Below are 20,347 nucleotides of genomic sequence, written 5' to 3' on the forward strand. Positions count from 1 at the left end.
ATGAGTCACAAACACAGTGGGTACCTGTGACGGGGGCGCAGGCCACTTCAGTCTGGATGGAGATGCCCGCATCAATGGATTTTGGCTCTGAGCACGTAAGAGAAGCAAAAGAATAAATACATGGAATGTGTCTGCAGTCATCTGAGCTCTATGAGAAATAGTGCAGTAGTCCCTGCCCCCACCTTTTATCCAACCTCCCCTTCCTGGGAAAAAAGTCAAGGAAGCAAAGCATTTAGTGACAAGTACTTCTACCAAAGTTCAGTGGTTGGGCATGGCCACCTCGTCATGGATCTGTTGATTCCTTCAGAGCCACATCTCCGCCAAATGCAAGTGTGGGTGATACTCTATTCATTATGGTAAATATTAACTTTACAGACATAGAATTAGCCTAATAATTTGGCACTGGGAGTCAGATGTTCCCATCTGAGGAGCTGTGACAAGCAGACAGAGGGAATGCAGCATGTTCCTATCTCCTCCAGAGCCCAAGGGTGCAAGACCCACATCTGGGAGCAAGGTACCCCCCCTTGTGAATATTACATTGCACTATCCAATCCTACTGGGCGGGTGAGGGTACACGGCACCTATTGGAACCCACAGCCACTGCCTTGGGCTGCACAATGGCACATGCTGCACCCACCCACCCCAGTCCTGAGAGGGCCACACTATCCCAATCTGTGGGATGTGTGCTGGGGCATATGGCGTCTGCAGTCACTGTCCATGTCTCTGAGGCTGAATGGGGAAAACAATGCTGCAGCTCCAGCTGATATGCCGTGGCCAGGCCTCCCCATGATGGAGGCCACTGTGAGCACTTAAATCCTGTGCTCCAGTCCCTCCACTCTGCTCTCACTGCCTGGTCCTCATCCTAGATCAGGTGCCAGTTACAGCAGAGACCATGTTTTCACATATAGACCACCACCACAGCTGCACTCTTCTGGGACAATGCAGTCCCAAAGCTCAGGGAGAAGTACGCGAGAGCTAGGGATAAAGCATTCTTTGCCACAGGGACCTGGCTACAGAACAATCTCCTAGAGGAGGGGAGGTCAGGCCAGGCCAGAGTCTGATGAACTTTAGGAAACACTGCAAAACTCTCCTCTCTGAGGAAGCCTTTCCACCGTCAACAGTCCGACATTCACAACATCAGCACACCCAACCAGACCCAAGGGAAAGAGCTTTCCATACCCTGAAAAGGGAGGAGAACCAGAGACTCCACGGTGCTCACCAAGGCTCTCGCTTTGCCCCGCCACTGTACGCGGAAGCTGCTTAGATATTACAGCAATGGGCAGCAATGCAGAACCTCATGGTAGGCAGGAGTCCGCGGCATGCTGGGTGTGCGCTCAGTACAGAGACACACGGAGACCATAGGAGTGCCAGCTGCACAGTTCTGTTCGTGGGGCAGGAGATCACTGGAACTGGCTCTACTTCAGCAGATTCTAACTATTTACAGCCAGGCAAACTGGAGACCTAAGCAACTTGTGGGTCCCTTCCAGCCACTGGGAGCAAACCTCTTCCCAGCAGCCTGTGATGTGCATGGCCGCGTAAGGGCAGCCATTTGGGTGTGTTACTGAAGTACTAAAGAGGGGTCAAAAAGAACTGGAGAATGTTGCTGTGAAGAACAGACACCCTGGCACCTCCAATACACAAGATTCCTAGAGCGTAAGGCTAGAGGGACCATTAGATCGTCTACTCTGAGCTCCGCTATCACCAACCAGTGGATGCCACCCAGTAAAGGATGTTGACTTCCATTTCTAACTTCACACAATGTCACGAGTTGCCCGTGCCCCGCACTGGCTGCCAGTGTGCAGAGCAGACAGGAGAGCAGGAGCAGGCCAGATGTTGCTTACCCAGGATGTTGAGCTGTGAGATGCTGGAACCTTGTCGCCGAGACTCTGGGGAATACTGGCAGATCTTGCGTTTGAAGGACATGAAGAGGTGCTGGCAGAGCTCCTCAGGAATATCCACCTCCAGGTACGTCTTCATGAAGAGCCGAAACCCCTCGTAGTCAATGGGCTACGGAGGGGAAACAAAGGATGCTGTTAGAAATACCCTGCCCACCCACAGAGCCGCCTTCGCTCTGCTCCAAACCATGGTTTCCACAGGGCGGTTTGCTTCCCACAGTACGCTCCAGGCAGGACTCTTTCTGATATGCTGATGGGAAAAGGCAGAAGGGTTTTCCAAACATTGCCAGTGTTTACACCAGGGGAGTATGAAACTGGGAGCTGCTTGGGGAGCCCTTGGGGAAGCCACACCCCACAAGCCTGGTGGAACATGCACGATCCCATTTTGAACATCTACAGGACTGTGAGCGGGGTCTCGTGGATGGAGCTTGGTTTGTGGGAGGTACTTTCCCCAACCCCTGCCAGAATTCAACCCCTGCCATCAGGTGTGACTGCTTTAACTCCTCCACACCCAGCCTCCTGCCCTGAAAGCCCTGAGGCCAGACCCTCCATGGGCACGACAGCTCACATGTCAGCCAGCCAGGAGCCGCTTTGCTGGGCTACACTGCAGGGACTGGAAAGGGGAAATGTCTTCATGCCACCCTTCCCTTCCCTCCCAGCTAGCACGATTCTGCCCGAGCTCCCTCCTCCTGGCCATACAGACATATCCCCGGCTGCCCTTTCCGTGCTGGGGCACAGGGAGCTGATCCCCACTCTTTACCAGCCCAGAGAGGAGGCATTGTGTAGCTCCTTGGCCACAGCAGGAATCAGGTCTCTGAGCCCAGGAGATTTCCCTTTCATTGGCTGCACTGGAGAAGGGTGAGCAGATGTTAGGAAGCTGCCAGCCTCCCTATTCTCACAAGCCCTCTCGGGGCTGGACGCTGGCACGCTGGCACGAGCGAATAGTAACTGCCCCCTTCCCCTCAGCTCCTGGTGGACAGGAGCCCACCACCTGTCCCCAGCATGGCTGGATCTGACTGGCATCCACACTGGCGGTGCCAGTGGAGAGCTGATGTGCCCAGATGGGGATGCCAAAGGGAGCCATGCCCTGCTCTTTTCCATGCGGTCTCTGCCGGTCGTGGTGCCATTCTCCTGCGCTGCCATTGCACACAGCACTGATCTGAACAGGGCTCTGTGGAGGGGCGGGGCACTTACTACTTCCCACAAAGCTACTGCAGGAGCTGATGTTTCTCCCCCCTGTTCTCAGCCCCGAGGGAGAGTCCTTGGAGACGCTACGTGGGGAGAGGAGTGGTGAGCCCCCATCCAGCATGTCTACAAGGCAGACATGGGGTCTAAGTGCAGCATGCGGGGAGAGGGCAGAGAGCTTTGATCTAGCTAGCTCATGTACCGAGAGCAGTGACTGCACCACAGCATGGGCTGTATAGAGTCTGGGGTCTCAGCACCCAAGCTAGCTCAATCTACATGCGGTGATCATCCCCCGATTGCAGGGCACGCACACCCCAGGCCATGCCACTTAGCTTTTCAAATCTTTCCTCAACAATCAAACCCTCCAGTCTCCTGCCTCCATGCATGGCACATCTCAGCCCCGGCACTGCTCGAACTGAGCTGTCTGAGTTTAACAACACAGGCATTCATTACCCACACAGGCCTTCGACCTAACATTTCATGGCAATGTGCCTGTGGCATTGAGGTCCGAACATCTCTGTTCACTTGGGCGGCGTAGCCAATAGCTCCTGCCGCAGTGACATGCAATCACAGCCGTTTCCATGGATAGTTTTGGAAAGTTAAGGTGCTTGTCCAATTTTCAGTGATTTCTGTCCGGTATCACCTGCGGCGCATGGGCTAATGTTGGGTCTGCGGAACACTATGCACAGAGCTATATGGAGGGATTCCTTGGCCCATCAAGATGGGACTGTACCCACGCTGGGTGGCGTGGAGGGGTACCCAGACCCATCTCTGGCCTGGCAGGGAAATACCAAACTCCTGGGTCTGGGAAAGGGATCTGGGAAAGCTGTCTGTTGTCGTTGCAGAGGTTTTCTGGCAGTGGGAAAGACACCTGCCAAGTGCACCCCTCATCACCTCCCATTGCTAGAGGGGAAAACTGGCTACCCAGCAGCCGGGACATTGCCATTTGCTTAATGTCTTGTGGGGCCCTAACAAAAGTGGCTCTCCCTGGGCTCTGTACCTTTCTCCTCGTGCTGACTGGTCTTTGCTTACCCTGTGGGGACCTGCTGGCCACAAGTGCATGGCTGGGTGATGGCTTCCCTGTTGGGACTCCTTGCTGAGCGTGCGAAAGCCAGCATGCAGAGCCGAAGCTAATAGCCTAACTACAGCCACCCACCACAACTCAAGTGGGGAGAAGAAGGCAGGTCTCTTACTTGGTTCAGGGTATCTTGCTTCTGCAGCAGATGAGAGCAGAGAAAACAGAGAGGAGAGTTTAGTGAGCAGCAAGAGGGCAGGAGCCCTGGCAGTGCTAGCACATGCCCAGTAACACACTGTGCAGGGAACGGCGTTGCCACCGTACTTTGCAAGGCTCAGGCTATGTGGTGTTTTTCTGACAGTCCCACCTGCCGGAGTTGGTGGTTCTGCTGCTGTTCCCAAGGAACCCCTAACCCAACCCTGTGCTTTACACTGCACTGCCCCAGCTCGATGGGGTGGAATGGCCTAGTAGGCTGGAGCTCCCAGTCATGCTTTGGCAGCCGCCTCGCTCCTGCAGAACTTCTGAGTAGTTTTGAGCAGAGCAGGCATTGATCTGCCCAACACCCAGATGCAGAGGAGAGTGCCACGCCCAGCACTCAGCAGTGAGGCTACAGCCCGAGCACCAGGGGTAATTGCAGGTGGTGACTGCAGGACAGGGGCAGAATGTCAGAAGGAAAAGGGGAGAGACAGAATGAAGGGAGGAAGGGCAGGACCCATGGGAAGGACCAAGGGGGAAAACAGCCACGGAAGGGGAAGGAGGTGGTAATGAGAGGAGCAGGGAGCCATGAGGAGACGTCAGAAGACGACGTTGAAGTGGATAGATGAGAAAACAGCCAGCCGGCAGGGCAGGTGGATGACCCGAAGCAATGACGGGCTGGGGTAACAACAGCTTGGAAGAGGGAGGGAGGGAAAGGGAAAACATCTGCCAGCTAGCCAGAAGGGTCCAGAAAGCAAAGATGACCACAGAGCTGGACACTACCATTCTTGATCCACCATGGGGACAGCAAGGCTTGTCTTGAGCATGGGTTCTCAGCTTGGAACTTGTGGCCGCCAATGGGGGCGAGCCCACCTTTCTTTCCTTCATGGCTAGATGGGTGGTGGTGGTGGCCGCCCTGGAACTTTTCCATATAGTGACCCCAAGTTTCAGCAGAAAACCAAAAACCCCTGCCTTAAGGGGTGTACTAAGGAAGAGGACATGTTTGCCCAACTGAAGGGTGGCCATCCTTTCACCCTGGCCTCTCGGACTTGGCATATGGGGATGTATGTCTCATTGGCTTATGCCTCTGTTGTCACACCCAGAGTTCTTGTCTGTCTTGATGGAATTGCAGGTCAGCTAATGAGAATGTCACAAAATGATCTTAAAATTTTGAAGACAAATGGAGCTTTATGTTCATCTTGGTATTTATACCCCTCATTGCCACAGCAGCTGAATGGCACTGAGCAATCATCTATCCGGGCCAACAAATGGACCTTCAGAGCTGGCTCCTCATCTGATGTCACTTGACAAATCTGCACTGCAGTCACTAGACCTACACCAGTTCACACCAGCTGCAGATCTGGCCCTCTGCGGGAAGTCACCGAGGGGTGGGTGAAGTCCCTTGGCTGTATTATTCCATCACCAGCAGCACGCTATTATCACCCAGAAGTGCACATCCGGTTACCTTCTATTGCTCAAACAAGCTTTTGCAGCAACACACATAGAAACAATGCCAGTGGGATTCTGGAGGCATTGTACCTGGGAGCACAAAGTGTGAGTCACCAGAGCCCAGGGTGCAAATTACTTCATTCTTGTCTCCCCAATGCTATCGTTCATACTTTTATAGGTAAGGTCTGAGCCGGGATTTTGGGCAGGAAAGTGGCAGATAGTTTAAGGTGGGCGCCAATACCTTGGCAGATCCAAAGAATTTATTGGAAAAATCAGTGGACTGACTAGGTTAGCTAGTACTTACAAGTAAGCAGGAGAAGCTAGTGGAATGGGGTAGCTGGTCCAATAACAAAATAGTTTGCTAAGCCAGGTTTCTACAAGGCTTTATTCAAGTACCTTAATGTCCCCGGGGTATAGGGAAAGGACACAGGCTTTACATAAAACTCAACTCAAATAGAAAACAGCAAGGTTGGGCAACTGGCCTACCTTGGAGCAGCAGACTGACTAGCTCTGCCTCTCCAGAGATTATCCCCCACTATGATAGTATGGATTCCTGTGGTCCCTCTGAGGACCCGCTTTGAGTGTCATGAATGACACATAGCAATGAGCTGCATCAAGCAGGAGAGGGAGGGATCTAGAAGCCTGCTGAAAGGGTCAATGTTCCGTCCAGTTTCAATTAATGTTCATCTATCCCCTGGAAGTGGGAAGACCAGAGAGGCGGAGAAATAACTAGAAATATTGGCAAGAAAAACATAAAATAATAAAGGGCAACACATGGGAAATAATGAGGCCAGCGTCCATGCGCAGAAAGTAGGAGCAAGTTCAGTAGTAAACGTTGGCAGTGACAGTGGGCAGCAAATTAGATAGAAGTTCCCAACTGGATGGAGCTGCATAAAAAGCCAGTGATGGGCTCCATTTACAGAGCAGGGAGGTGAAGGACCTTCTCAGGGAGCTCTGTTGCCCCTTCATCTGGCATGCTGCATCCTGGAGACCTCAGGACCAGACAGATACTGACAAATTTGATGGAGTTCAGAGAAGCGCAACAAAGTCCTTAGGGTGCTGGAGGGACTGATTTATGTGGAAAGATTCGAGAACTGAATCCATAGTAGATCGCACAGCTAAGTGATAGCTTAGGAAGAGGGGTTAGTAGGCCCTGGAAGGGTGAAAATACCAGGAGTGAAGAAGAAATGAACTTGAGGGTGGTCTAACCAGGAATAATTCATTCAGTGAAGGGTTCTTTCCCACTGTACACTTGCCAGTGTCTAACTTCCTTGGGGAAATAGCAGAAACCCATCACCTGAGCATTTTAAAAGTGGGCTGAATGGAGTACTAGGGAGTGTTCTGTAGAACACAAACCTGTATTTGCTCAGGAGCAGATTAGATGACTCACTAGGTCTCCATCTCTAAAGTCCGTCCCTGTCGTCTCTGGGCCACAAGCGTCAAAGGGCAATTCTAATTTGAAACAGCCAGAGTAGTCGGACCACGTGGGGGCCACTAAGAGGAGTGGGAAGAGCAAGTCTGCCAGGACATCTCTGAAGATGCTATGGGAGTGAGGAAACCCACTAAGATTTTCCCTGAAGGTGCCAACGTGGGTGGGAGGAAGGGGTTTGACGTGGGTCCCAGGACAGCTCCCTCACGAATGGCAGGGAAGGCGCACGAGGAGCAGCACTTTGTTTACTAAATTACAAACATGCTGGAGGACATTTTTATCTTTGGTCAACTCCCCCTGTCCTGCAGCTGATCTGTGCTTCGAAGACATTTTAAATGTAATTAGTCATTACATTACTTTCCCCAGAATGCATTACACCTACGCAATCCCTTCTGTGTAAGAGGGACACACTCACCGTGAAAGACACATCATAGGAGAGGAACAGCCAAAGGCACCGTAGGCAGGAAGCAGTTAGAACTCACTGAGGTCCACCCACCACACATCATTTGTACAATGGCCTGTTTTCTCCTAAGTGCCTGTCCACCGCTCTTTAATAGGCTCACAAGCACAGCTCCTAGTGATGCCTTTTGTTGCTCTGTTCCATGTGGTAATTACCTTTGGAGACAAGAAGTTCCCTCTGTGCTGGCTCCTTGTCTAAAGTCAGTTTGTATTCTTTGGCTCTGGACCCTGTTGTGTTCTTGAATAGTTCCGCCGCTTTCACTGCCTCTCCTAGCTGAGGACAACCCACTGCCTGTTCTTAATCACCTCGCTTTGAATGATTCTAAACCAAACATCCCTGAGCTCTTTACAGTTACAACCTCTGCTAAAGGCTCTGTCCTACTGGATCTCATCTGAGTCTTTCAAAAAGCATCGTCTACAAAACCCAGCCATCCCAGGAGATGTGTTACAAGGGACAGACTCTTCCCAAACCTAGTCCGATAGGAGAGTCCATTGTCCCAGCCTTGTTCATGGCTAACGAGTGGGGGTTGGAAAGTGTGAGGGGGAATGGAGACAGGTTTCATTGGGGAGCACAGACATATAGGGAGAAAACGGGGTGGGGGTGTTTCATTTGCAAACAGTGAAGCTGAAGGCAGATACGTTGAACCAACAGGACTTTATTAAACCCTGTGCATGGCTCTCTCTGTCCATGTGACTGAGCTGCTTCCAACCGAACTCCCTGTATTCCCTGTTCTGTCATCAATGCCCAAAACTGTAGATAGTGCAGCATGTTAATAAATTCAGTGCCTTGGTCCTTTTGCCCCAACTCACTGATGCTGGGTAGATGTGCCCTTCTCAGGGTGCCAGCTAACATCAGTAATGGTCCTGGACAATATCTCGTCTCTACCTGGTAGCACTGGAGGTGCATCAACATGTGCTCAAATCTCTTTGGAGCACTAAGACGTGGCTTTGCCATGATTGTCTCTAGGGGTTTGTGGTCTGATTGCCCTATTGCTTAATGTCCATAGGTGTCCGGGTGGAATCATTCCACTCCAAACACCACATCCAGAAGCTCTTTTTCTCTTCGGGCCTTACCCCTCTTCAGTCTCTGACAGGGCTCTGCTGGCGTAAGAGATCGGCTACTCCTGCAGAAGAGCTACACCCAATCCTTTCTCCGATGCATCACACTGGAATGTCAGAGGCTCTTCTGTCTGGTGGTATTTCAGGACAGGGACATCCATTATTATTTGTTTTGGTGTGTCCAATGCTTGCGGTTGGGGACCTGCCCAGTCTCACTCAATATCCAGCCTTGTGAGCTGACGTATGGGTTCCGCCACTGCAGCCAGGTGTGGCCAGAACTTGTACAGAATTTTTATCGTTCCTAAGAAGCACCATTCCCCTTTCACATCCACTGGAGCTGGCAGGTCTCTAACTGCCTTGGTCTTGTTGGGACCTGCCTTCAGTCCCTTGCTGTGAGCAGATATCCAATGTATGTCACTTCATGCTGTTTGCATCATATTTTTTCTGGGTTGAGTTTTATATTCTTGTGCCTCCATCACAGTAGAAAAGATCGTTGTTTTCTGTCACAATCTCGTTCAGTTTCTGTATTGTTGCTCCTCTCCCTACAATAAGAATATCATCTGCAATTATGTTCACCCCAGGCAGTCCTTCCAGGACTTATCTCTGGAACACATCTGGTGCTGGGCTTATGCCCATCAGCATGGGCAGCCACCCGTAGTGACCAAATGGTGTTGCAAAGGTTGTCAGCATGTTGCACTCTTTCTCCAGGCTTTTGTACCAAACCCCATGCCTCACCTCACAGCTGTAGAGATTCTGGCTTTGGAGAGTTCTAGCAAGATGGCATGAGTTGTGAGCAGTGGACAGTGACATCTTTTCAAAGCCCAGTTCAGTGACTCTGGGTCTATGCAGATGTGTTATTTGCCTGATGGCTGTCCTGGCCTCTACAGGTGCTATGATTCATAGATTCTAAGGCCAGAAGGGACCATTATGATCATCTAGTGTGCCCTCCTGTATAACACAGGCCAGACACCTGCCCCACAATAAATCCTAGAGCAGAGCTTTTGGAAAAAGAGCCAATCTTGATTTAAAAATTGTCAGTAATGGAGAATCCTCCACAACCCTTGGGTAAATTGATCCAATGGTTAGTTACTCTCACCATTAAAAATGTACTCCCTATTTTCAGTCTGGATTCGTCTAGCTTCAACTTCCAGCCATTGGATCATATTATACCTTTCACTGCTAGATTGAAGCGTCCGTTATTAAATATTTGTTCCCCATTTGATGCCCCTGCTCTGCAGACTTCTAAGCTCAATGCTGGATTACGTGGTGCCATTGGAAATTTCCTTCATGGTAAACACCCAAGTTCTACTATGGGGTGTACTTGCAGTTTCAGCTTTCTTTTGAGGCACCTCTTGTCTTGGAAAACATCCCCATATGCTCTTAAAATTACCTCCATTGTCCATGGAGCTCCCCCTTTTGCTTCTTGCTCTGCCTCTATCAAAGTCTGATGCTCCCCTCGATCAGATCCATGGCTTGTACAGCTGGATGCCCCAAGAGGGGTCTGTGGCGCTTACCATCCACCACCACAAACTTCAGCTGGCCCCGGGGGCTGTTTTCCAGACTAGTTATAAGGAGGTGACATTTTTCTATGGGCTGCACTGTGCGCTCATTGTAGGTTATTAGATTGCACCTACTCTTTGTGATGGGCGTGTTCAAGTGCAATTCACACCAAGGAATCACACTGCAGGAGGCCCCGCTAGCCCGCTGAAATCATGCAAGGCTTTTCCCTAGTAACACTGTCGTATGCACAGAGTTGGTCTGGTCTCCTGTTGCTTTCCTGGCACACAGCCTGAGCCTGATATGCTCTCGGGCTCCAGAGAGAGTCATGGTGTCACCACCGCTGTCCAATGTGCCCTCCCCCTCTTGTACAGGTCTGGCTGAAACTTTCTGGATCCTTCCTCTGCTCTGGCACACTTTGCTAAAATGGCTCAACTTGCCACGTTCCTTGCAATGCTGTCCAGTGCAGGGCCCGTCTCCTCTACCTGCTCATGCCGTCTCCCTCGGTGAGTGCATCTCACGATGGATATGGAGCCCTGGCCACCTGCTCACCTTTGTTGTTGTCTCACTGTACATACTTCTGGGGCTGTTGTGCCTCCTAAGGCTGTCATCCTTTCTCTTGCAGCTTCCACTGCACGTCCCATGGGTAAGCATCTGTCTAGTCTGAGATCACCTTCCTGGAGCAGCCGCTTCTGCAGGCAGGATCCCAAGTGCCGCAGACTGTCCTGTCCTGAATCAAGGAGTCTGACAAGCAGAGCTGTCCCTTGGGTACGATGAATTGGGGCGATTGCCCCAGGCCCCACGCTTTGGGGGGCCCCGCACTCCGGGGCTGGAGTGCCCACCGGCAGCCCCCCTACCAGAAACTCCCCCCAGTGCCTCCTGCCTGCTGGCGGGCCCCGCTGATCAGCACCTCCCGCTCCCTCCCAGTGCCTACTGCCTGCCGTGGATCAGTGTCAGAAGGTGCTGGGGGAGAGGGGGGAGGAGCAAGGACGCAGAACGCTCGGAGGAGGGGGCAGGGCAGGAAGAGGTGGGTGGGCGTGGGGCCTTGGGGAAGGGGTGGAGTGGGGACGGGGCCTGGGCAGAGCCAGGGGGAGCACCCCCCCAGCAGATTAGAAACTCAGCACCTATGTCCCAGGCCCCGCATGCCCCTAGAGACAGCCCTGCTGACAAGTCCCCAGAATCGCATGTGGCAGCCAGTGTGCCTAAGGCAGTAGCATAGGGGTCCATCCCCTTCCCTTAGGATGGGTCTCTAGTCATTCTGCAGTTCTGCATTGGGGAGCAATAGGTCACTGCTGTCAGGCTTGAGGCCATGGTGAGCTTCAGAACAGTGCCGACCTCTCTGCTCTGTTCCCTAGTACGGTAAAGCCAAAAATCAAGCTAATCCCATTTCAAAACAAGGCCCAAACAAGCAAATCCCTAAGAACCCAACACTTTATGTGACTAGATCCCCCCGGCGTGCAGTCTGGGATTGTGATGGGTCTAATGGGCATCCCCCTACCCTCTGCTTGCCCCCCCCCTTGCCCCTGCTTGCCAGGAGCCGATCAAAAAAAAGAAGCAACAAGCTACAACAAGCAACAAGGTACAAGCAACAAGCCACAAGCAAAAAAATAGCCAACAAGAAACTCACAAGCCAATTAAGCCAAAAAAAGCACCCAATTTCTGCATTTTTTTTTTTGCGGAGTTGGCATGTATGACATAGAGGAGTTTTGTAATAACTGAGAACATTGATATGTAACCTAGTTATTGAGAGAGAGTCTATAACTTATACTGGGATCATAGGATGCTTATCATAGGCCTATAATACTTGAATTCAAAGGGGACAAGCAGGAAAGCAACACAGTTTTCCCAAATAAGAACATCCAGGTACACACTTGAAAGACAATGGGTCAAGGATCCTGCTTCCTGTCTCCAAGTTGAAAGCCTGGTTTTGCCAAAGCTGGGAATTATCAGTCCTCCCAACAGTCCTGGGATTCATGGGACTGTCCCACTGTGAACCCAAAACCTCCCTGTCCTAGCTGAAGTAGAACATTTCCCACATTCAGGGCTGCCCAAAGGTTTGGCCTGCCCACCTCTCCACCTCCATCTCCGAGGGATTGAAGGGCCAAACCTGAGTGGCGCTGCGTCCTGCTTTAGCCACTTGAAATGCTGGGAGATCTGAGTTACTAGATCAAAGAGCTACACCCAGTTAAAAAGTTACTTGATTCCTGCCAAGTGGGTCAGTTGCCAGGGGCTGTCTAGGGAGTTGTTCGTTAGCTCTGACACGGACACACACATGGGTCCTGCTGGAGTGTTTGAAGACATTAGAGCCTACCCCAGCTCCAGGGAATGGTAAGCCTTAGGGAGAGGCAGGCAGGCGTACAGACTGGCTATTGTTTTTAAGATCTGTTTTCTCTTAAACACTTTTGTTCTAAATAAATTATCTCTTGCTTTCAGGAGAACATGTGGTCACTGGTTACCACTGTCATTGCCCCGGAGGGAACAAACCTCCAGTTGCTCAACATACATCAGGCCTGCAGATGTAATTGCAGTTGATGCATGGGTGACTGCAGCCCAGAGCCTGGTGTGAGAATGGGAGAGTCACATAACTCCATCCTCAGATAGGTGACGGCTCAAGGCCTGAGACACGGTGCGCTTGGAAAGACTGGGGTGGGGAGGCAGAGGTGCAATTAGCTCAGTAGCTCTGACACACTTATCAGCCTTTCTGGCCTGTTGGAAGGGGATGAATATATAATGTGCTGATGTTATAAACCTTCTTACCTGTTCTGGGTTATATTTTGAGAGGACTCCGTCCCCTTGGAACTCTTCCAAGACATCCTTCAGCTTCTTAGTGGAATCTAGGAGGACAGAACCATATATGAAGCACTGTGATGCTGATGGAGGAACAGACTTCCCCGCTTGCCATGAAAACCATTAACAGCAGATCAAGTTGTGATGTCACAAGCTTTCACAGTGATATTAAGCCACCCATTTAGCAGTAGGACAGCTAGAGGCCTAGCATGCTAGGAACAGTACCATGTACTTACCCACCTATCATTTCCCCTTCTCTGGAGCAGACACCTGGTGCTCCACCCTGCATTACAACTGGGTTTATTCCTCATCTTCCATACTCCTAGTTACTTATTTTGAACCTCCTGCTCTAACTTCACAATGTGCAGCCAGCAGGGGGAGCTGTACTCTCAGGCTCTGGGCCCAAGCTGAGAAGACAAACTATAAAGGATACACAAAACATGGAAATGAAGCCAGATCCCAGTTGGAGGGAATCCCATCATCTCTCTGCAGGAATGCTCCATGAGGGACTGAGATATTCTAACTGGAATTTAATGCAAAATTGGATGATGTCCTGAGTGGTGTCTCATTGAGCACCAGCTGCCGCCTTCAGGGACAGAAAAATTATAGCTGCGTCAGTAAATTCTCTTGTTCACCTGGTGTTCCCATTACAGCTGGGAAGTGGCCAGCCGTAAAACCAATCTGCACAAACAGGAGAGAAACATACAACTGAACCAAGATGAAAACCTGCTCTGATGGGAGGGTGGTTTTGGTTGGTTGGTTTTTTGCTTTTCTTCTTACTTCCCCACCATGTAAAAGGTTTTAATGAAGGAAAAACAGCAAGAGACTGCAGAACCCACATCCAAAAAAGACAACACATCTGTTTTGAAGTGATGGCCAATAGAATACACTGAAGACCAGGTAACTACACAGCAATGTTACTTGAACAAAGCACTGTGCTGTTCTACCCACGAAACAAGGAGCCCTCACAGGATGGGGGATCTTTAACGAATAATTCATAGGCCTCACAAACCACTGAATTTATCCATCTGACAATAGTGCGTATGGACGCCAATCCAGGAGGTTCAAGGATGCTGAACTCACAGCTGCCAGACAGAAAGTGGGAGCACCACACAGCTGGGCCGTGTGCAGAAGCCCCTTTCATCTTAGCTGGGCCTGCCTCACTGCCATGTTTTTCCTCACATACCAGTTTCCTGCAGACTCCTGTTCTCAGAACCCTCGCCCTGCCAGGGGCACCAAGGAGAGGGAGAAAAATCAACACAAGACTAGAAAAAGTACCTGCCTGGAAACAAAGCCCGGAGATGCCCAGCGGAACCTTCTGCCAGTTCAAGTGGAGAGGACACATTGAGGAGTTAGCGAGGCTATCAGGTCTCTGCCCAGCTCCACCTGCCATCACTACAGGGAGGGCAAAACAAGGAGGAGCCTCCACGTGTGGCAGACAAGGAGGAAAAACCTAGCTGCAATGGATCCCAGAGCAGCAGGTGCCCAGGAGGGAGAACTGTGCCTACAAGCAGAATGGAGATCCTGCTTCACAACGAGACCCCAAGGCAGCGCTGACTGGATGATTGTTCTCATTGCAGTGTTCGAACTGGGCGGAGCCTTGTGTGGGAACGGTGCAGAGCGGCTGCTCTGGAAAGCATAGAAGCGGGCACAGCACAGACAGTGGCACTGCGACCTTGCTGCACTAGCCTGGCCAGCACGCCTCCAGCCTGACTTTAAGGAAGCACCTCGGTAGGATAGGGACACTTATCCGGTGCCCTGTAAGGGTGCCAGCTGGAATAGTGGTCTTCTCCATGCATACACCTCCCCACTAATCGCTGACCTGAGACCACCTAGGCCACTGAACACCACTGGCTGGTGCTGCCCCTTGGTGAGTTAATGGTCTAGGCAGAGTCTCAGGAAGTGGCCCAGAGGTGAGAGATTCCACATGCCATTGCTAAGGCAGCATTCGCTCCCGGAGGCCATGGAGTCTAAGTGCCTTCCTCAGTGGCACATGCTATCGAAGGCGACTCACCCGCAATGAGACATCTGACCCAGGAGTGACTTGGGACCCCCTTGAATGGGAAACAGGCCAGGATGCCCTGCCCCATGCTCCCCAGTTGCTTTTCAAGCCTGACCCCAAGGCTGCACGTGACTTGTTTCCAACATCCAGACTGATGCTGGTGTAAGCAGAATCTGAACGAGATCTCCCCTAACATCTAGTGGTGAGTTGTGGAAAAATACTTCAGAAGCTGATCTCATTTGCATGGACACCCCCATCCTGCCTAGGTGTTAAGCATGATGGGATTGCTTGCCCAAATGATCACTTGTGACTGGTGTTGGATCGCCAGTCTCCTTATTATTGGGGTAGGAGTAATAAAGGGTTATCCTTGTTGTGTGAACCGAGGGCAGCAGAACTGTACCTGGCATACCACAATGGAGGGACTCACCCTCAACTGAATGGAACTTGCTAGGCAGGGGACATGGGTTCCAAAGCCCAATGAGTAAAGAGAGGGTGGGGACAGGGCCTAAGCACCATATGACTCTTCTGCTCTCCATGGTATAATATAAGAGCTAATTTAGATTCAATTGAGAGTCTTGTTACATGCTGCAGAGCTGAAATCACTGATACCTCGGTCTAAGTATTAGATCTCCTTTGGGACAGTGTCTCTGTTGCAAGAGACTGCCCAGTGTACACCAGCAGTGGGGCTCCCCCACTAACAGCTGAAATCACTAAGAGCTGTGTTATGTGTGTGTGTGGGGGGCCCTGAAGACACCTTGGTGAGTGGCCAGCTGGCAGAGACGTGTGGCAAACAGCCAGCAGGGAGGCTGGTGGAGAGGCGTGGCCAGCAGCCTGGCTGGCAGAGAGGTGTGGCAAGCAGCCAGCAGAGAAGCTGGTGGAGAGGGCCAGGGCAGAGCCCTGCAGAGGCGTGGCAAGCGGCCGTTGAGGCGACGAGCGAGTGCCCGAGCAGTACAGCGTATAAGGTACCTCCTTTCCCCACCCCTTCTACACAGGGTGGGAGGTGAACTCTGTGGATGAACCTCTGAACTCTGGGGCTGCACTGGCCAAGGATAGCAACTGTGAGTGGGGTACAGAGAAGGGACGGGCACGTTAAAGGGACTTTTGGGTTGCTGGACTTAAGATCCTGAGGGAAAAGGACACTGCCCAACTTACTTGAGGTGGGTCTTTTGCTTTGTGTTTATGAACCCTAGTTGCAGTGTTTTCCCAAATTAATGCTGAGTTAATTCCCTCCTTTTATTAAAAGGTTTTGCTAGACTCAGACTCTGTGCTTGCGAGAGGGGAAGTATTGCTTCTTAGAGGCGCCCAGGGGATGGTGTGTAATTGTCCCGGCCACTGGGTGGGGGCTTGAGCCTATTTTGTGTTGTATTGTTGAAAAGGAACCTCTAGATACTGAACTCAGCCCTTGTTGCTGCTGGCTCCACTTTGCAGAAGGGTTACACTAGGTTCTACCAAGTCTTTCCTTCAGAACCCAGCCTTTCCCCCATCTCCCTGCTGCTGAGTGTGGCTCCACACCCTGCCCCCCTCACTGACTCCTGCAGCCCCTCAGCATTCCCCACCTTGCACCACGCCCCTCCATCCATCCCACACCCTGCAGCAAATCTTCCCTGCCTACTGTCCATGGGTCAGGGGAGGGGACTCTTACCTGGAAGGGGAGCGGCCTTTCTGTCCCCAGATTTCTGCTGCCCTCCCTCACCTGCACAAGAGCCTGCTAGGGAAGGAGACTTGGTAGACAATGTCTCCACTCAGCTTCCGTGTGAGACAGGAAGCCACTTTCCTCCCTCCACTCAGCTTCCGTGTGAGACAGGAAGCCACTTTCCTCCTGCATGGGAGGGATCGAGCACCAGAGCAGCTAGAAGGAAAATGCCCATGGCAGCTGCCCCTTGCTAGAGACTAATACAAGCAGCAGAGGACAGTACAAAGTGAAATGACTCCAAGTGAAGAGGTCATGAAGGGTGGGTGGGATTCCCCAGCTGAGACAAGAGGGGCTTCTATGGGAAGGCTGGGCGGATGCACAGGTCAGACAATGAGGTTTCAGGGAAAGGGGGGAGGGCCGCACGCAGGCCAGGCCAGGCCAAGTGGTGGTGGAAGTAGATGAGGTGGAGGGCTCGCGGGACAGGTACGGAGAGGAGTCTGGAGGCACAAGCAAGGTGAGGTCCGGGTGTGACACCCAGGTCTAGCAAAAGAGCTGTCTGTTAAAAGATGAGATGGACATTGCAGCTGAATGGGAGGAGAGAGCAGGAAAGTAACAAGGAGTCACACAGGCATCAGATAAAAATAGACTAATGGGTAAAACTACAGAGGATCAAGATCTTCATAGCAACGTGGGAAGCTGAAAAGCAAAAGGAGGTGAAGTAGGTCGCCTGGCTGTGGAAGCGGCGCACTCAGTGAACCGCGGTGGAGTGGCAGATCAGTGGGATAGTTTACAGCTGGCTAGGAACCACCCAGGCAGGGCAGAGCAGCTGAGAGCTGGAGGGAGCACTAGGCTGAAGATGCCATGTTTTGCAATCCAGGGGCTCTCAAGAACGTCATGCTAAATATACGTTCTGTTAGGCAAATGGGGCTCCAACCTTCCCTACCTCTGGGGATAGAAAGGGTACGTGCATTTGTGTTTGCGGGGCTCAGACGCCAGCTCTGAGTGCCAGAGAAAGCCCTAGTGAGAGAACTCCTGGCCACCACAGAGCTCAACTGTCTGTCTAAGGAAAATTATTTGTACCAGTCGGGAGTTTAAGGGAGTCCTTTTCACTCCCCGAGAGGAGAAAGGAAATTGGAGCTTTAGATTATCACAGAGTTAACTGCGCTTGCAAAGGGACCCAGTAATCCAAGGAGTAGGCATTTTCCTGGGCCCCTTCAAGCCCTTGCTAGGCATATCTGCTTAAAAAGCAGTTAGATTAGCAGACCAGAAATCAAAATTTAGTTCTTCGCCACTATCGGCTTCTAGTGATGTTTTTTCTACAATAAAACACGATAAACAGGTCGATCAGAGTCAAAGTTAGATTGTTTCAGATAAAAGTAAAATGTAACACAATGTACTCCAGATTAAAACAAATAGTGAGGCTGGTCAAATTAAGGCCAAGTACGATTTAAATAGGAAGCACTTTAAATGAGAAGTTAGGGTAAACATTGTGTGATTTGTGTAGTTCTCTGAATTCACTGGTACAGACAATTTGTCTGTCAAGGTTATGTCCTTTTTAGCCTCAGATTGCAACCCACCTTTCTCGTAATATATTGGAAGGATATTGCACATTCATAAGCCCTTTAGTGCTCAAAACACTTCCTTTGCTGCTGTGGAATGTGTGACAGAGTGAGATCTGGGAATGGAGAGACTACGCGTCGTTTTGTAAGCTATCAATTTCCCTTATATTACTACCATAACTCTAACATAGATAAGGTTAGTAATTTTCTCCATCAAACTCATCTCTGAGTTTCCATTTCTTGCCAAACGTCAATTAATAAAATGAAGATGTTGCATATCTTTTTTTTGGACTTAGCATTATCATAGTTATTTTATTGTCTGTGCTTAAATAAAACAGAACCCACTTTCTGAAGCTGCAGAACTTGATTCAGATGCAGGATACTCCACATACATCATTGCTTCCCAAACATCAGCTGTATTTTACAATGTTTTGTTTGTTTCTCCTTAATGTCTTTCTTAGCTCTTTATTTTTTTAACTGCCCTGAAGTTACAAATCTCATTTTTGATAAGTGCTCACTAAAGAATGTTTTGCTCTTTCTGACCTGTCTCTAGAGTGTTCCCTTTTGTAGACTTTCCTGTAAATATATTGGCTAAGTCTAGGCCAGACTGTCCCCTTCTGATTGCAGAAGGCTATCTGCAAGGATTTCCTCCTGCAGATTCTTGCTCAGCGTGCCAGTGCTTGGCAGGGCCTTGACGGCAGTCATAAGCAGCTAGACCTGATGCAGTAGTGGAAGGGAGAACAGGGGTGGGTTCAATGTGGGGGAGGACGGGACAGTGATTTGGTCCAAACAATGGGTAAAACAACTTTAGTTTAGTGCAAAGGGATCAAGATCTGAGCTTCCCCGGGGACTCTGGAGCAGCTGAAGTAAACCATCACCTCCGGATGCTGCCTAAACCGAAGGCAGGAGGGATTTCTGCCAGGCAGCCCTACAGCAGTGGCTAGCCTCCAACTAGTGATGCAAAGCAGGTCCTGCTAAAGGGCCGGAATGTTGCCATTGTAGCTGTTCCTCCTCCTCATCACCCCAGGGATGGAAAATCGCTGAGCCCGCAGGCACCCCCTGCAAAGGGAGCAGAGCTGCTTTCAGACCAGGCTCTTTTCAGGAGCGCTGCAGCTATAAATACTTGAGAAGAGTTCCTTCCTAGAATGCTTTAATGGGCGCCAGTTTACTTTTAATTCTCTTTGCTCTGGTCTCAGGGCCCCAGGAGACGTGGTGGGTTCAGATAACCTGGATTTAGTCACACAGGATCAAAATAGAGCAGAATACCACAGGAAAATGCTGCCCTTGCCTGAAAGCGGGAGTAGATTTGAAGGGTCTAATCCAGCCACTGTAGACATAAACCCACAAAATCTTCTGTCTATGTTTCTGGAGACAGCATCCCCTAATCAGCAACACGGCTGCTGAAAAATGATGTTAGGCTAATCTCTGAAAGATTAAATCATGGTAATAAGGTTAATGGGAGAAAAACGGACCTGACCAAACTCCCTCCCCCCGAGTTCTACCAACATTACAGGCCAGACTTGTGACAAACAGGACAGCTCCTGGGACAGGGGCGATCCGGTACAGAAATGATGGACAACTGGCGAGTTATGCTGAGTAGGGCTGACTGGAGAACAAGAATTCTCTTTTGTGAAAGACTTCAAGGTGTTAACATTTGTTTGCCTTCTGCCGGGGAATGAAAAGGAGCCTTTTCGAATTTTTTTGTGAGGAACAAGAGAGAGAGAGAGAGACCTTTCCCCAGCCCAGCCAAAAGCCGCACACAGATGAGATATGGAAGACCCACATTCCAATACCTGCTCTGCCTACTTCCATGGGGACACTCACATCCAAAGCAAGTGTTCTCACCACTGGCCTGTTGTGGGTTGAGTCTCCCTGGAGGCCATCCTGCACCAAGGAAACCTTCCCAACAAACATTTTGTCACAACCAATACACATTTCAATTTCAACAAACGGTCATCTTCCAACAAAAGAAATTCAGCCGAAAAATTCCCAGCCAGCTGTAGTGCTGAGTCAGTGTGTCTGCTCCACAGCTACCGTATTACTGCACCTGAGTTCATCACAGCACTACCATAAAAGACATCGTTATGGGTTCAGTGATAAACAGAGTAACTACACCGTGTTCCTACACACAACATGTGCGCAAAGCCTCTGAGAACACAGATGACTGGTAGCATCTGCAGGAT

At 50.7% G+C, this 20,347-nt stretch overlaps 1 protein-coding gene across 6 annotated transcripts in view; it reads right to left on the minus strand.

Annotated features, from left to right (window-relative positions):
- DGKG (diacylglycerol kinase gamma) overlaps nt 1-20,347 on the minus strand; it is a 140,858-nt gene that overhangs the window by 100,688 nt on the left and 19,823 nt on the right. For 4 of the 6 annotated variants that reach the window (XM_042853455.2, XM_005308628.5, XM_042853457.2 and 1 more), the window contains exons 3-6: nt 12,941-13,017; nt 4,274-4,294; nt 1,842-2,007; nt 25-87 (exon numbers count right to left, since the gene is read on the minus strand). In XM_042853455.2, the coding sequence (XP_042709389.2) occupies nt 25-87; nt 1,842-2,007; nt 4,274-4,294; nt 12,941-13,017 (327 nt within the window). Of the gene's footprint in view, nt 1-24; nt 88-1,841; nt 2,008-4,112; nt 4,295-12,940; nt 13,018-20,347 lie in introns of all 6 variants that reach the window. The other 2 variants (XM_005308633.5, XM_005308632.5) reach the window with 2 other exon arrangements.

The sequence above is a fragment of the Chrysemys picta genome, chromosome 9 (assembly GCF_011386835.1).
Source record: "Chrysemys picta bellii isolate R12L10 chromosome 9, ASM1138683v2, whole genome shotgun sequence".
Classification (NCBI taxonomy): domain Eukaryota; kingdom Metazoa; phylum Chordata; order Testudines; family Emydidae; genus Chrysemys; species Chrysemys picta.